Source organism: Chelonoidis abingdonii, chromosome 2 (genome assembly GCF_003597395.2).
Source record: "Chelonoidis abingdonii isolate Lonesome George chromosome 2, CheloAbing_2.0, whole genome shotgun sequence".
NCBI lineage: Eukaryota > Metazoa > Chordata > Testudines > Testudinidae > Chelonoidis > Chelonoidis abingdonii.
The window spans coordinates 81825873-81844012 of NC_133770.1; the positions used below are offsets into that span (position 1 = coordinate 81825873).

General features: G+C 41.9%; 1 protein-coding gene across 5 annotated transcripts in view; it reads left to right on the forward strand.

The window, feature by feature from the left end:
* The first annotated feature begins 7650 nt into the window (after positions 1 to 7650).
* GGCT (gamma-glutamylcyclotransferase) overlaps positions 7651 to 18140 on the forward strand; it is a 21491-nt gene continuing 11001 nt past the window's right edge. Inside the window, exons 1-3 of one of the 5 annotated variants that reach the window (XM_032784113.2) lie at positions 7651 to 7867; positions 8576 to 8743; positions 15293 to 15438. In XM_032784113.2, coding sequence (XP_032640004.1) covers positions 8576 to 8743; positions 15293 to 15438 — 314 coding nt within the window. In that variant the 5' untranslated portion in view covers positions 7651 to 7867. The other 4 variants (XM_032784115.2, XM_032784114.2, XM_032784116.2 and 1 more) reach the window with 4 other exon arrangements.

Below are 18140 nucleotides of genomic sequence, written 5' to 3' on the forward strand. Positions count from 1 at the left end.
GTGTGTTAGGATCTATTTGCATAAGCAGACACCCATTTTACACACATGCAATTATCTGTTTGCATCTGCACTCACATATTTTGGTAGATGCAATTTGAGCACTTATTGTTTAAAATTTAGCCCATAATGTCCTGCACCTGTAAGAGTTAGACGAATTATGCAAAGTTAACAGGCAGGGATCTAGTTTTTGTCTCTGAATCTCTGTTCTGTACAATAAAGGGCAGAATCAAAATGTGGCAATGCAGCCCCCTATTGTCAATACATTGTCCAGAGAGCAACTGGTATTCTAGTCCTGCATATAAAGCGGATACTCCTTCCCTTTCTGCTCCTTCTTCCCCCTTGCATGGATCTTCCATCAAAGGCCAGGAGGTGCAAATAAGGCACAGGACTGTACTGGGTGTTGTGTAGAACCTGGGAAAATCTGGGAGGCCCATCCTTTAGGAGGATGCACCATGTGCTACTCCACACAAGACTCAAGTACGGGGAAGCACAGGAGAGCACAGTTGCTTCTCTGCTGAAATCAGGGTGAGAGCTCCCCCTCTTCTTCCTCTCCCTGCCTTGGAGGAGCCCTATTCCCTCCCATCTCTTGCTTTCAGCGAGAGCTGATGAATCTGAAGTTGGGAAGCATGGGGCATGGGTCACTTGCTGGTAGATTCTCTGCTTAAGGTCTTCAAACCACAATCTGAAGACTTCAATAACTCGGACATAGGTTGGGGGTTTTTATAGAAGTGGATGGGTAGAGTTCTGTGGCCTGCTTTGTGCAGGAGGTCAGACTAGATGATCATATTGGTCCCTTCTGACCTATGAGTCTATGAGTACAGATAGTTGGCTGAGGACAGAGTTTCTAGAACTTCCAGCCTTCCCACCAGTAGGCAGAGTAGCAGCAGTAACTGACAAGGGAAGAGGAGGTGTCCCAGCCCGATGTCCCTAAATAGATAGATTTTGCAATAAATCTCTGTTCTCAAATGTCTGAAAGTCCAGATATGCAGGAAATTGCAGTAGGCTTTTCAAAAATGTTCAGAGAAGAATCATTCCAATTTTTATTTGTTTTTACAACAATATTGATTATCCATCCTGGCAGAGGGAGTTCCAAGGACGTGGCTGGTTGGCTGTGGTTCAAAAGCATAGTATATAAAGCCATGGAAGCTCAGAATAAGTGAATACACAATTTGTTTACTTTTTTCAGACTTGATCTACTATATTCTAAATACCTGCACACTTTATTTGTGGAAAATTTTAAAATCAGAATACCTAAACTAGAGGTGTTTCAGTGGAGTCACTGAATTAGTCCAATGAGCCACTGAATATTTCCACTCAAAAAGGAAAAAGGGGATTTAGTTTGCTCAGGACTTTAAGTTCTCATGTACGCTTTGTGCTGGTCCTCTGCAGAGGGGTGAACTTCACCCAATGGGGCACAGCAACATAATGACTCACTGTAAAATAAGTTATGTTCATTTACACAAGCATTAATTTTCTATAGATCCCAAGACCTAACATGGTATTAAGAAACGTTGCTGTAACCATCTTATGTTTTGGGAAATTATGGAGGGGTCAGACACAGGAGGCTCAGACAATAATTATTTAATGACAGGAGATGCTGAGATTCAAAGAGTTAAAGCTTTGTAACTATTAAAACACAAATCACATGACAAAATATACAAAGTAAGAACTGTTAAATCAGACTCTAAGTTCTCACACAAGGTTTTGCCTACTTGCCTATCTGTACATTTCTATTATTGTTGATGGAAATATTTTTTGTTGGTTTGTGAGTGTCTGGCTAAATCAATGTTCCAAGCCTACAAATAAGTATAATCTTAATTAAATAATAATGGCAAAGCACATCCTGATAGGAATCCTTAGAGGGGAGGTGTATATGGACATACTTAATTTAATTTGTTGCCCCAGTTCACCAGAGATATTATTTTTTAAATGTAAGGCTCCCCTTTATAGCAGTCCTGGACTGGGAATTTTCCACCACTAGATGGTACCCTTTAGCTGATCTAGCTGATCCCACTGCTTTGCATTTTTGGCCTAACACAAAGCAGAAGAGCGAGCACACGCATATAATGTGTGGTGCATCTAGATTCAGAATTATTCTACTGATTGAGATTAATTTCTATAAAAACACTATTTATTTTCTCCATTAATTAGCCATACTTAATTGTGCATATCAGAGCTCTTTTTGGTAGGTATCGTCAGCCAATAAGATCTCAGCTGAGACAATAAGTACAACGGATAAATTCTTTCTGTGTTACTGGAATGTTTTGTGTTTACAGAGAGGATAAAAACGATTACTAACTGTTTTAGGTGTCAAACAAGTTGACCATAGCACTGTGTCAGCTGGTCTGGAGATATTTTGAAACATCCAGAATTGATTTGCTTCTAAAAGCAGGTTTCATTTAACAGTCTAACCTCTAGGGGAAGTTAGTGATCACTGAATAAACTAAAAATATAAAATCCAATAACATCAACAAAACTGTGGTTACTTAAGCTCAAATAATTATAGGAAAGGTTACTTTTATCATTCAGAAACTCCAGTTCAAAGCAGGCTGCAATCCAGAATGCTCACAGTCATCTTTTGCACTCTCAGATAATGCTTGGCAATTATATGTAGTTTGGACCTACTGAATCTAACTCCAGTTCTTGCATTGGTTACTTAAAGAATGGTTTCATCAGATAAAATATTCACTGTCAATGTGACATCAGCTACACAGAAATGAATCTTTCTGTAACCTGGATAAGGGCATGTCTCAGGGTATATGATAAATAGGATTAGATACTTAACCATGTTGATTTATTGCTCAATGCACAAGGTTAAATGGATGGCCAGATTTGAGGATACTATTATTTATTTGTATTACAGTAGTACCTAGAGACCCCAGAAAAGACTTTGTCCCAGGTTTTGTACATACACCTGATAAGAGACCTGAACAGGTTACAATCTAAATAGACAAAACAGACATAAGAGGGTTGGAACCAAATTGTTTTCTACTTCACATTCGCAAAGGGTCTTAGAAGTTTTCACCTTCCTATGGAAGGGCATCTGTCAGCACATGACTGAACGGTGGCTTGGACATGTTTCCTTCTTTTAAATCTAGGCCAAAGATATTTTTTGTTCAGTTCAGGTCAGACGGTTCAAGAAACAAATAGTGCTCTGCTCTCTGGATTCATCCATGATCAAGCTACATCCTCTAATGATACCACTCATAGTACCTTCTCACAGTAGATTGTCAAGCTCTTTATACTATGATCATCACTCTTCTTTTATGTGTTTTGATCAATAATGAAACAGTTTAAAAAGTTGACATGAAAATTACTATCACAAGGATGCAGAGCTACCATGTCACTGAAATGACATAGGTACATTACAGGCTTTCTGCAGACTCAGATCTCACATTTCCATTAACCTTTTCTGTGAGCTGCTGAGCATCCCTTGTGAGATGCTGTTACCCTCACTTCCTAATGACTTGGAGTATCTACCACACATTTGAATGATGTATAAAGAATATCTATAATAAACATGATTATCGCATTGCTTCACATTCAAGGGTTTCTTTGCACTCATAGGAACTAGATTTTTTTTTAAATGAAAACTTAGATTTTGGGATGTAAGATGGCAGCCACCAGCACACTGCAAGCCAGTCCAATTCAGCCGCTGCTGCTATCACACTCATAAATATTTGAGATGTTAAATCACTGTTTGTAAATTGCCACGGGCCATGCATGGAAAGAAGTGGACTTCGGAAGTGCAGTATGATCAACTCATTTAAACTAAAAATTAATATGAATATTGTAAATCAAGCTTTCATTTATGTAGCATTTAAATTAGTATTATGCTAAATCCAGAATAGGTAATGCCAGCAAATATCACATATTACTGTGCAATACAAAAATGCTTTGGGGACTATTGAATATTGTTCCTTGCTTTAAAACAGATGAATTCATCAGTTCATCGAGAATTGATTAACCCCATGTATAGATAATACCAGACAAAAGGGAGACCATCACAGAAATAGAGTTGTAAACGCCTCGATTAAATAATTACAGTTTGAGGGGGAAGCAGTGTTTTAAAAATACTCTCTTTCAGCTTTCACAAAGTTGGCCCCAATCCTACCAGTTACTGCATACAGGCAAAGGGGATTGCATGCAAGGATCCAGCTGTAGGATCAGGGACTTGTTTTCCAAATCTCTCATTCATTTCACAGTGCCCTTAACATTTGGTAACATCAAAATCTGATTCCCTGGACTTAAATCTTGACTTCAGAACTCTTCACTTAGTTACCTAATGCATATATCTAAAACAATACAAATATACTTTTTGACATTTCCCATTTATGTATTGCTTTTTCTTTCTTCTACACACCGAGGTATAAGGGTTTTCTGGGGAAAATCTCTTGTTTTATACTGGTCCTAAATAAAGTATACAAGAGAGACCTTTTAATATACATGATTAACGTGAAAACAAACCATTCCTCAAGTCATTTTTGATCAAAGGAACACCCTCTGAATTTTTTTGTCCCAAAATTCTAAGGTTGAAATCTTGGCAATGGCTAAATTCCTTCTGACTCAAATGGGTCCAGGGTTCCATCCAAAGATCATCATAACAAAACTTCAATGAAAACTAGTTATTGTTAAACAAATAAATATTCCCCTATAAAGCAATAAGCCAAAATACCGTATCAAAGGAACCTAAAAGTGAAACTGTGACTATAAACAAAATACTGATATTGACTTCATTGATTTTCATCATCTAAGCTGAGAGAAATGCAAAAAGTAAACAAAGAGCATAAAAAGGATGAATATATTGGATTGGGATTCTGCACCACTGAAGACTCAACGCAAGGGTGGCACTTGGAGGTATAAAATGCTGGGTTTATCTCAATGTGCTGTTAACTTTGAAACAGGGCTTTGGAGCGGAGCCTGGAGCTGGAGCGCAGAGCAGCTCCGGAGCAGCGGAGCTGCAGGTTTTTGCCTGGAGCTGGAGCGGAGCCAGAGCATGGCTCCAAAGCCCTGCTTTGAAACCTAGGTATTACAGTTAAATATCAATATAGTTGAATAGTTAACTACTGATAGTTTTACTAAACACATGCAGCATGTGTGCTTATCGCACAGTCCCAAATGTATACCATATCTTCCTAGGCACTAGTAACCCAGCTACTCAACTACAATGCACTGACAGTACCATCATCTGTGGCATGTTGAAAAGTGAAACTGTGATGATAGCATAAAATACACTGAAACTAATATACAAATAAATAATATAGAGGCTCCTGTACTGCTTGCATTTTTCATTTTCGTATCTCATTCATTAAATTAAAATACAGGTTTTAGTGAAACTGTCAAAGAATTTCCTACCTTCTGCACCATAGTGCTGCAGAATCCAGGAATTTTGCTGTAGATTTTGATTCCAGCTCGCCACATTGTACGCTGATTGCTATTTTGCATGAAGCCACTTACGGAAAGAGATGGTCATAGGAAATGGAACTCTTATTAGTTAATATTTTTTGTTAATATCTCTTGTGAATGTACTTTATATGCTTTTCAGTAATCTCTATTATAGTCCTCAGTGGTACTTGGCAGATGTATCCTTCTGACAAAATCTATTAATGTGTTATCTTATGAAAAATGTATTCTGTTGAATGAATAAAAAGCTTTGCTTAGTAATCGAATATTGACAAACAATAAACTAGGTTATGATGTGCCATTAATATGCCCCTTAAGTCAGCTTTCTGCTAACACTGAAGAATATTAATAACCTAAATAAAACATGCCCTAGAGTGCCTTCATACAAAAGTGAAACCTTTCTTTAATGGATCACCTAGGGGACCATCAAAAAATTGTTTGCTTAATTGTGCTTTACAAAAGGCTGATCCAGAGTTTACTGCAAAGTTGAAAACTTTGGAAATGCTCTAAAGCAGTGTCATCAAAAGCAGAGCTGCCCACTGGACATCTCATTCCTCCAAGCAGGTTTCATTTCAATTACTCTCTCCCATTTAAGACACTACCAAATAACTTTTTGCCACTGAAACCCAGATTGGGCCCCTAAGATTCAGCTGTGAATCATTTGTCCACACTTAATGTGCAAAAGTGATTCACTTAAGAGAGAGCAGTGGGTACAACATGGTCTCTTGGGTTTTTTTGTAAACCGCTTATACTTCTCAAAAAATGGTCTGAAAATTGCAGGCAGAAATGCTGTCTGCCAGGTTCCCACGCAAGCAGGGCCGGCTCCAGGGGTTTTGCCGCCCCTAGCAGCCAAAAAAAAAACAAACAAAAACCCTCTATCGCGATCTGCAGCAATTCAGCAGGAGGTCCTTCGCTCCAAGTGGGGGCAAGGGACCCTCCACTGAATTGCCGCCGAATACCTGGACGTGCAGCCCCTCTCTGGAGTGGCCGCCCCAAGCACCTGCTTGCTAAGCTGGTGCCTAGAGCCGGCCCTGCAGGCAAGAGCTGTACCAGTGCTACCATGACTCTCTGCCCTTTACAATAACATAACGGCCATATTAGGTCAGACCAATAATCAGTCTAGCCGTGTACCCTGTCTCTGACTGCTGCCAGTAGTACCAGAGCTTCAGGGGGAGTGTACAGAACAGGGAAATTTTGGAGAGCTCCACCAATCCTCCCCACCTGGCTTTGGCAGTCACAGCTTTGGAGTTGCCCTAGGCATAGGGTTACATCCCTGATCATCTTGGCTAATAGCTGTTGATTGACCTATTCTCAGTGACCTTATCGAATTCTTTTTTGAACCCAGTTATTCTTTCTGACACCAAACCTCCCCGGCAATGAGTTCCACAGGTTAGTTTGGTCTTTATGAAAAAGTAGTTCCTTTTGTTTATATTCAATCAGCTTCCTGTTAATTTCAGCAGGTGACCCCTGGGTTTTGTATTATGGAAAAGTATAAACATTTATCTATGCACTTTGTACATACTACTCATAATTTTATAGACCTCTATCCTATCCCATACCCCTCCTCTCCCCATCATCTCTTTTCCAAACTGAACAGCCCTAATCTTTTTAGTCTCTCCTTGTACGGAACCCATTCCATGCTCCTTATCACCTGTGTTGCCCTTCTCTGTTCCCTGCCCAGTTATTGTTTTTTAGATGAGGTGACCAGCACAGTTCACAGTATTGAAAGAGTGGGCATGCCATGGATTTATACAGTGGCATTATGTTATTTTCTGCCTTATTTTCCATCCCTTTCCTAACACTGCCTAAGAATGTTCACCTTTTTGACCACTGCAGCACGCTAATATGAAATTTTGGAGACGTTTCCATCGTGATGCCAAAATCTCTCTGAAACAGTGACAGTGAATTTACACACCACAGTTCTACATGCCTATCTGGCATTATTTTTCCAGCTGTGCATCACTTGGCAAGACTCACGGCCAGATTTCAACAGCTCCAGGGCCTGCCCTTAGCAGTGAGGTAACAGTAGCCCCACCCCTCCCCAGCGTTGCACCAGGCCTCGCTTCCACCAGCCTCTCCCCTCCTCCTGGCACCGCACCCTTCACACCCCTGTGGCTAGGCCAGCAGCTCACGAGGAACAGGTCGGCAGGGGGCGGAGCCTCCTCTGACGTCACCCTGTCCGCTCCATCCAGCCACTCTGGGGACGTCCTCGGGGCGGCGGCCAATCAGGAGCGACTGCCTGCCGGGAGGGTACTGGGCCAATGGGGAGCGCTGTTATGTTGCAGAGTGAAGGATACTGCTCCGCGTAGGAATGTGCTACCTATAGCACGTAGCGCTACATGTACTGAGCATGCGCAGTACGCCGTAAGTAAAACTTCTCTTGCGGTGTAGTAGCCGTCACTCTGCTGCGGGATCAGCTGTTTCTGCTCCAGCGGCAGCTGTGCGGCGCCCTCCTGGCCGGGAGGTGAGGTTGGTCCCCGCCGCCCGGGCCGCTCATCGCGGGGCAGTCCCAGCGCCGGGCAGGCAGCTATATGGCGCCCTGGGTTGTCCCCCGGCAGTGCCTGGTTTCTCCTTCTCCCTACCCGCCCTGGGGCTGCAGCGCCCCGGGAGCGCGCAGAGCTGGTGCAGGGAGCCACGGATTTAGCGCCGCTCACCGTGGCAGCAGGGCGCGGGTCGCTTGCCTGAGCTGTGAAAGCCGCCTGGGCAGAGAACCGCCCTGCACTGCGCTGGAGCCGGATACCGGCTGTGCGGCCGCTGGAGCTCCCCTCTAGCCCTGGGGCGGCGATCAAGAGACACCTGTAGCCGGAGCAGGCATGTGGGCCTTCTCGCAGAGGCATTAATCCTGACTGTTCTCCACGCCTCTGTCCCCAGCAGTGCGATGGGCGCCGCCACCACCGCCCTTAGAGGCAGCGGAGTTAAGACTTTTCCAGCCTAAATATGCTTTTACTCCTCCATCCGCTCCAGAGCGGATGTTTATAAGCCAGGGGAGTAGCCACTAAGAGAACAGGAGCAAAGGGGAAGGGCAAATGAGTGTGTAGTTGGTGCAAGAAAGATGGTGAAGGATCCACGGAAGCCACAAGAGCAGGGGAAGTGAGGAAGGGGTATAAGTAGAGTTCATCAACACTGTTGAGATTTCTTTTTAATACTTGCTTTCTTATTCTCTGTATGGTAGATGGAGACTCCCAGGAGCTGTGTTTGTTCCAGGTTGGGTGGTGGTTTGGGAGTTAGTACCTGTGGGGAGGACAGTTTCCTGTATTTTGCTTATGGCAGTAACCTGCTTCAGGAGAGGATCCTGCTGAAAAACCCATCTGCCACTTTCTGTGCTGTAGCCAACTTGCAGGTCTGTATCTATGGGAGAGATGGAACCCTGTGTTGTCCATTCTTTGCTCTTTCCTTTATATGTGCCAAAAAATTTTAGCCTTAATCTGTTTTAGTTATAGTTTCAGGAATTTGGAGAGCTGCTACATTAGGGAAAACGTTTGTTACATTTCACTAACACTTAATTTTATTTTTAAGCCTGTAGAATATTGAAGTACACTTGTGAAGCTCTAAGCTCATGTCTGAACATTACCTGAGTAGTGCTGCTGCTGCCTTCATCCCACTGCTTCATAGGCTACCTGAATTGAAAATACTCTTTTCAGGGACACTCCAGGCACCAAGCAGCATGTAACTGGAAAAGTTGTGAGTAGGGTGACCAGATGTCCCGATTTTATAGGGACAATCCTGATTTTTGGGTCTTTTTCTTATATAGGTTCCTATTTACCCCAACCCCCCCACCCCACGTTCCGATTTTTCACATTTGCTGTCTAGTCACCCTAGTTCTGAGTGCTTACAGTATCTAGGAGGGGCTTAACACTTATATAATACTGGCACTGGAGACTCTCAAAGCACTTGACAAACATTTACTGAATTGAGTCTTACATGTATGAATGAGAGAAACATTATTATGCCCATGGTTAGAGATGTAGAAATGGAGGTATAAAGCCTTAAAGTGACTTACCCAAGGTCACCCAGGAAGCTCATGGCAGAGCCAGAATGTAAAACCCGGATCTCCTGACTTCATGTCCAGTGATCTAACAAGATCATCTCTTACCCTTCATAATACTGCTTTTTATTTGTCAATTCTAATCTGTTTAACGTTTTGAATGTAACCACATTGCCCCCAAAGTCAAGTTTTCCAGTCATCTTGGGTACTATTGTGAACTTCTCATTTCTTAAGTGCATCTAAGGGTATGGCTACACTTGGAATTTCAAAGCGCTGCCACAGCAGCGCTTTGAAGTGTGAGTGTGGTCAGAGCGGCAGCGCTGGGAGAGAGCTCTTCCAGCGCTGCACGTAAACCACATCCTTTACGGGTATAGTGTGCAGCGCTGGGAGCTGCACTCTCAGCGCTGCCGCCCTGATTACACTGACACTTTACACTGACACACCCCTGAGCACGAAAGTTGCAGTGCTGTAAAGTGTGAGTGTAGCCAAGCCCTAAAACTGGGTATCCAGTCAATATTGAACCCGGAGTCAGTGTCATGTAGCTTATCCTCCAGGGGGCAGACTGGAATCAGTTTTGGTGAAGATCTTTGCATTAACCCTTTGAATGAATCTCAGAAATAATAATGGAAAGTCTAAAAGTCTACAAATCCTGATTGGCTAGGAGTTGCGGGGTTTTTTTGTTTTTTTTTAAACAACCAGTGTTAGCAGATCAAACATTGTTAAAACAATGAGGAAAATTGTGCTGAAGTTGTACTTTAAGCAGGATCTAAATTATCAAGCAGCATAAAGTGTAATGCAGTGAAGATTTCAACGAACTCCTTGGAAAAATATTTTGCTACATAAGGGCACTTCTTCCTGAGAGAGAACTCTCACTGAAACCAATAAGAGTTTGGCTGAATTGAAAGTGCTGGTTAGGACTTCATATGCTAGAATAAAGAGCGCCAAATGATGCAAATGAGAGATCTGAAAGAGAGATTATTAGACAAAATTTTTTATTAGGAACTAGGTAAACTCTCAGAATCAGAAATTTTTACTTTAGTCCAACAGGTTACTAACTTCTCATTTTTCTTATGCCTCAGTATTGTAATATGTGTGGTATTCTTTGAAGGTTCTGCTACTCAAAGTGGTGCTGCACACAAATTTCACTGAGGCTGGAATGACTTACTCTGCAGTTTTGTCCTGGACAAACTGGTGGCTGAAAGGAAACTGGGACAGCTCGGTTCCCTGGCAGATAAATAGATGAGAGCAAGCATTTCCTTCTCCAGGAAGAGGGTGGTTTTTAGTATCTCTTTAAGAGCCAGGCCTAGCACAGTTCAAGGCTTTTTAGGCTGTCTTGTCTGGGTATAAAAGGAGTTTTTCATCAGTGAATTGCAACTTCACATTTCTTGCAAAAACATGATTATTTTGCTGGTTTCACTAGAGTGTGAGTGGATTATTTGTGCATATTTAAGTTAGGGTTGAAATGCACTGACAAAGCCTTGTTGGGAAAGCCTATTAACCTCAGCTGAAGCCAAATAACAAGCTGGAAATATGCCTTATTTCATTTTGAGGGGAAGGTTCCCTTTTCACTATCTGACATCTGCAGGCAATACAATCACTCATAAATTTGTCATAAAATAAAAATTACAATTTGTTTTGATTTTTTTAATGTTTCCATAGTTTTTAAAAAATAGTTGCTTTAACAACAAATATACCTTCCCTTGCGCATCTGAAACCCAGGTGTTTGTAGTGCTTGCGATGTGAAAGTGACTGCTCTCCAAACTGAGAGAGGCAAAAAGTAAATGGATGATAGTGATGCAAGGTTTTTTTTTAATAATTTTTATTTTGATCTCAGATTTTACTAGTAATCCTGATAATGAAATTGACTTGTTTACAATGTCTGACTTAAGCTGAAAATATCCCTTTTAATGTTAATCACCAAAACTAAGGCCATGTCTACACTAACACTTATGTCAGCAAAACTTTTTTTGTCAGTCCGGAGTGTGAAAAAACACCCCCATGAGCGCTTATGTCACTCAGGTGCACAGCACTATGTCAGCCAGAGATGCTCTTCTGTGGACATAGCTACCGCCGCTCGTTGAGCTGGTTTTATTATGTCGACAGGAGAGCCCTCTCCCATCGGCATAACACAGCCACACAAGCGCTCTTACAGTGGCACAACTGCATTGGTACAGCTGTGCCACTGTAAGCTTGTAAGTGTAAACATGGTTTTAGTGAACGTACCTTCCATAATTTTGGGATACAGTAATCTTAATGGTCTAGCAGCTGGGATGTATTACTAAATTTTCATGGAATTTGTTAAACAGCTATCAAATGTTAGTGTATAAAGTTTTCTTACACAGTATTTATTGTTTAAAGCACCTTTGTGTAAGAAGTTAATGTAATCTCCATGACAGTTAAATAAACTACCTTGCTCATTCAGATTTAAGCCACTGATCTAGACTTACAGTATAAAAGATCTTAACAGTTGCATTCTTTGTTTATATCAACATATCTATTTGAATGATTTGTGTATGGTGGTCTAGTGCCAACTGGAGGGAAAGACGAACTATATAAGAGGGAGTCTGAAAGTTCCAAAGATTACTGTGATCAATATCTAGCATGTGGTCATAAGTGTACTCATTCAACCACCAGTCTTCTGGCAATTAGCGCCTGATCATCTGAAATGCTGAGCACTTTCAAATATCGCTGACAAGTCAAAAATGCTCAGCACATCAGAGGTTTCTCAGCACCTGGCAGGATCAGGCCCTGAAGGAGGAGTTGAAAGTAGCCAAGTGCAGTATCTCTAGCAAAAGAATGTTGTGTGAAGACTTCATGCCTAATTGCAGCCTTCAGTTTGTTTACTTTCAGGTTATGCAGTAAGCGTATTATGTAGCAAAGCATGTTAACTTGTTCTGATCTGGCTCTCAATATCTGGTGGTTTAGAACAGACCTATGTCATAGCTGTACAGTGTGCTAGCACAGGTTCCCTTTTATCCACTGCTTCATACTGATTCAGTTATACTGTGGTTCAAAAAGAACAGAGATCTCGGAATGAAAAGGCACTACTCAGATTAACAATTGACTTCTGGTAATTTCTGTACAGTGAAACCAGGAACGGCTAGCAAGACAAAACCCAGCCTTGAAATAAAAGGTTAAGGGAGCTGAACAGGAGTGTTAGCTTTCACAGAGAGAAGCAAGACAGCAGTGTGTAAAAATGAAGCAATCTGAACTTTGGGGGTGGGGCTCAGGGAGTGGACATGAGTGGTTATGGTAAATGGACAAGAGAAAATAAGGAACGCAAGCAACAGACAACTAAAATTGGATCAGCATTTAGGAGAGAGGCAAAAAAATGAAGGGCATGAGCCTAAGTAGTGCCCAGACCCTTTATTGCTGTTAACTCCCATAGGCACTGAAGGGACTGAGCATCTTGCAGAATCAAGTCCAAAGTGGTCTTAAAACAGGAAAAGCTTAAGAAACGATTGGAAAAAATAATTAATTTTTATTAGAGTATCATCAATGTGTTCAGTTCTGTAATAAACCAGAAAGAACACCTCTTTAAGGGAAGGAGGGCTCAATCCTGCAAACATCTGCCCATGTCTGTAACTTTAGGCCCGTGACTTCGGTGGGACTACTGGTGTGCATACTGTTACTCATGCTTGAGAGTTTGCAGGACCTAGCCTGGAATCTCACACTCTGAAATCACTCTGTAGCAAGTCATAGAATGGCTGACGATTAGCATTCATGTATAAGGTGCCACAGGATTCTCTGCTGCTTTTACAGATCCAGACTAACACGGCTACCCCTCTGATACATGTAGTATGTTTCTTTTTAGAGAGCACTTTGAGAAAAGTTGCTTTTTGGAGGGTTTACTTGCACTCTTTCATATATGGGGCATATTTTGCAAAACCACCTGTTGCATCCTCATGGCTTATTGAAAATCAGACAAGAAGCTCCAAAGTGTACAATTGATTTTTTTTTAAAGCCCTTCAAATTTCAGAAATATTTTTAAAGATCTGTAAGAGGTAGCTCACTTCAGAAATTAAAAACCTTAACATAATTAAAAAACACTTTAAAGGGACTTCAAAATCTGAAATATAGTCAGTTTAAAAAAAGGAGGAGGTCACACCTTAAAAGTAGTTGAAAAAACTTTGCTTGTTCTTGAGTGATCCAGTCATTGGTGTTGGTACAAATACATTTTCCTACTTTTCTTTAGAATGTCACTCTACAGTGCTGCTGGATGAAAGGCCCACACAAACTGGAAACTGGCTGACAACTGATTAGTCACTCACCGTTTCCATGATGTGCTGAGTGCTGTTTGATGTACAAAGTAAAACTGAAAAAAATAGGAGGAAAAGTTTTACTGTATTTTATTTTACAGGAAACTTTATAACAGGGGTCTCAAACTCAGTTTACCTTAGGGCCAGTGCCAGTCCTCAAATCCTCCCAGCGGGCCAATAATGTCACTGAAGATGGTGTTCGGAAAAGAAAATGTTTCTATTGTGTTTTTTATTTCGAATTTCTTAGAACTAATAAAAGTGTCATAACTTTATAAAATTCTTCGCCTGCCAGAGTGTGTTTGGTGTTTGCTAGACACCTGGCAATGCTTCAGTTCTGTCAGTTTGTTGATGTTTGGCCTCAGTGACTGAGCAACTGAAACCTTCAGGGTTGCAGCAAGGTGTGCATCAGATAGTTGTAGTTTGACTTGTTTATATTTATTGTGGGGGGAAAAAAGTGATGCCTCCACGGCTGACTCTGCCTGGCAACTAGTGATGATATCTCTGTCCCTCTCCCTCAACCAATGGGAGCTGTGAGGGGCGGTGCCTGTAGCAGATAGAGCCGGGCAGGTGGCTGGCTGCATGCGTCTCCTCTGCATGCGCAGTGGCGAGGTTCTCGGGCCACAGATGGCCCTCGGGCCGGGACTTTGAAACCCCTGCTTTATAATAAAATTAGGTTTTACTTGTGAGAACAGGAGGTGTGTGAGTTCTAAAAGAATCTCAATTTTGTACCTACAGCGGGTTTTAAAAAAAGGAAAATATCTCTTAGAAGTCTCTCACCTATTGTTTTTAAAGGTAACTGAAGAATTAGAATTAGAAACTTTTTTTCAGTTTACTTTGTGCATTTGATAGCATTTTCTGCCTACTCACTTTTGTTGATCAGTTTGAGTTCCTTTCTTTTCTCATACGCTAGCAGGATGACTTCTCACATGCCCTACTCAGGGCAGCACAGATGCATGCTCTTCCTTACTTCCTTCAAGAGGGTGTTGCTGGGTAAAAGCAGCACCATAAGCTGAGCAGGAATAAGGAACTGAAAGGCATGTACACAGAGAGGAAGGGGACAAAGAGGAGTGCTTGGCCGTAACAGGTTTGGTGCTGTGGCTGTCAGGCCCACCCAAAAAACCCTTCTAAACCTTTGAAGGGCAGCAGAAAACCATTACGGAAACAGGATTTTAACTTCAGAAAGTCACTGACATCCCTTTAATGTTACTGTATTGTATTTAATGTAGAATGTGTCTATTACATTGCAATGAGGTTGTGGCGCTTTCTCTGCCAGTCCCATTTTCTAGCAACTTTTTAGGAGAATTGTCAGTTGTTTGGCCTAAAATATAAAGATGTACCCAGATCTGGGCCAAATTTCACAATGCAGCTCCATCGTCACTAAAAATGAACGTACCATACCTTTCTTCCTTCCCTAAACCCATTATTTTTCTTGGGGCCTGCTGAAACTCCCATTGAAGTCTGCAGAAAGTAACCAGTTGATTGCAATGGGAGCTGGATCACATCCTTAATGAAGGAAAAGTAACTTCCTTCCTTGTGGCTATGCTGGCTCTTCTTGTAGACTTTGCTTAAGCTAGTACTTTGTTAAGAAAACCCAAATCACTGAGTTTAAGTAGGAATTGATCATTTGTATTGGTTTAATTTGCAGGATTTTAAACTCATTTTTGGCAATCATCAAGGCAAAGCAAGTTCTTACTGGCATGGAGGTACAGCTACCATTGTTCAAAGCCCTGGAGACGAAGTGTGGGGAGTAGTATGGAAAATGAACACTAGCAATTTAAATTCGCTGGATAAGTAGGTGCATTTTAATGTCTTGTCACTTTAGAAAGCAAGCCAAATGCAATGGTGATTTTTTCAATAATCAATGTGGTGGGTTTGTTTTGGATAAGGGAGAACACATTGGATTCTAAAACACAGATTTAGCTCCAAAATTATCTCTAATGCTTTAGAAGCTGATAAACTTAACATTGCTTTAACTTGAGAAGGAAAACAACTTTAAAGAAAGGCTTTAATGTGAGAAGGGGATTCTGAACTGTTGGACTGAACTTAAATTCATGTCAGTCACTACAAATTGTCATCTTTCCATATTTGCTATTATTAAAGCTCTTTGAGGCAAGGTTTTCTGCCTTTGCAGCCGATTTATCTGTTTTGTCCTGCGGTGGAGAGGAGATGGTACTGAGTTTGACTTTGTGATTTCTATGTCAATAGACTGATATGAGCACCATGTTGGGACTTCATCTTGCTCTCTAGCAGGAGGCAGTAGAGAACAAGCTCTCCAATGCTAGGAAAGGGAGCTCTTAGAAAAGCCACTTATATAGCAATTTCCTAAGTTTGCAACAGATTTCAAAATGTTCACTTTGAAGTTAGTCCCAACTGTGAATTAACTAGGGAGCAGAATAGGAATCTCTTGTGGCAGTTAAATGAGGAGCGTGGGAACTGTGGTTCAGCAAAAAACAATGAGGAGTTCCTGCGGCACCTTAGTGACTAACAAATTTATTTATTTATTCATTGCAGGGGAGGGATATCTCAGTGGTTTGAGCATTGGCCTGCTAAACCCAGGGTTGAGAGTTCAGTCCTTGAGGGGGCCATTTAGGGATCTGGGGTAAAAATGTGAGGATTGGTCCTCTTTTGAGCAGGGGGTTGAACTAGATGACCTCTTGAGGTCCCTTCCAACACTGATATTCTATTATTTGGGCATAAGCTTTCATGGGCTAGAACCCACTTCATCAGATGTCTGAAGTAAAAGATACAAGAGCAGGTATAAACACTTGAAAGGATGTGGGGTGCTTTACCAAGCATTAAGTCAGTCTAACAAGATACATAAGTTAACAGCAGGATACCAAGGGAGGAAAAATAACTTTTGAAGCGGTAAGAGTGGCCCATTACAGACAGTTGACAAGAAGGTGTGAGTAACAGTAGGGAGAAATTAGTATTGGGGAAATTTTGTTTAGGTTTTGGAATGACCCAACCACGCCCAGTCTTTATTGAGGCCTAATCTAATGGTATCCAGTTTGCAAATTCCAGTTACAGCTTCACGTTGGAGCCTGTTTTTAAAGTTTTTTGTTGAAGAATTGCCACTTTGAAGTCTGTTATTGAGTTACCTGGGAAACTGAAGTGTTCTCCAACTGGTTGTTGAATGTTATGATTCCTGATGTCAGGCTGACTTAGAACAACGGTTCCTCAGCTCTCGTCCCCTTATGCCCCTACTCTACTTGTGCTACATTGATGACATCTGGACCCAGGGGAAGGAGGCCCTTGAGGAATTCCACCAAGATTTCAACGATTTCCACGAAACCATCAACCTCAGCCTCAGCCTGGACAAGAGGTCCACTTCCTAGACACTACAGTGCTACTAAGTGATGGTCACATAAACACCACCCTATACTGGAAACGTACTGACCGCTATACTTACCTAGATATCTCCAGCTTTCATCCAGACAACATCACACGATCCATTGTCCACAGCCAAGCTCTAAGATACAACCGCATTTGCTTTGATCCCTCAGACAGAGACAAACACCTACAGAATCTCTATGAAGCGTTCTGAAAACTGCAATACCCACTGGTGAAGTGAAGAAACAGATTGACAGAGTTAGAAGGATACTGATAAATCACCTACTACAAGACAGGCCCAACAAAGAAAGTAACAGAATGCCACTAGCCGTCACCTACAACCCCCAACTAAAACCTCTTCAGCGCATCATCAGGGATCTACAACCTATCCTCCAGGACGATGCCTCACTCTCACAGACCTTGGGAGACAGGTCAGTCCTCGCTTACACACAACCCCCCAACCTGAAGCAAATACTCACCAGCAACTATACCACACAACAAAAACACCAACCCAGGGACTAAACCCTGTTACAAACCCTGGTGCCAACTCTGTGCACATATCTATTCAAGGGACATCATCATACGACCTAGCCATACCATCTGGGGCTCATTCACCTGCACATCTACAGGGGAATATATCCCATCATGTGCCAGCAATGCTCCTCTGCCATGTACATTGGCCAAACCGGACAGTCTCTATGCAAAAGAGTAAATGGACAAAATCTGACATCAGGAATCATAACATTCAAAAACCAGTAGGAGAACACTTCAGTCTCCCTGGTCACTCAATAACAGACCTCAAGTGGCAATTCTTCAACAAAAAAAACCTTCAAAAACAGACTCCAACGTGAAGCTGCAGAACTGGAATTAATTTGCAAACTGAATACCATCAGATTAGGCCTGAATAAAGATTGGGAGTGGTTGGGTCTGTGACGATGCAGTTCTGGCGGGACCCAACTGAGAGTGCCAACTCAGGACCAATTGCTTAAATAGGGCAATCACAGCTCTAGGCTGGGGTTTTTCCACCTCTAAGGCAAACCAAACCAGCCAGACAAAAATGACTTCGGTTTCACCCCACTGGCTAACCACAAGTCACACAAGCAATTTCCTTAGACACTCCAGTCTCCCAGTATCACCACCAGTGCCACCCGTCCTGAGGATGA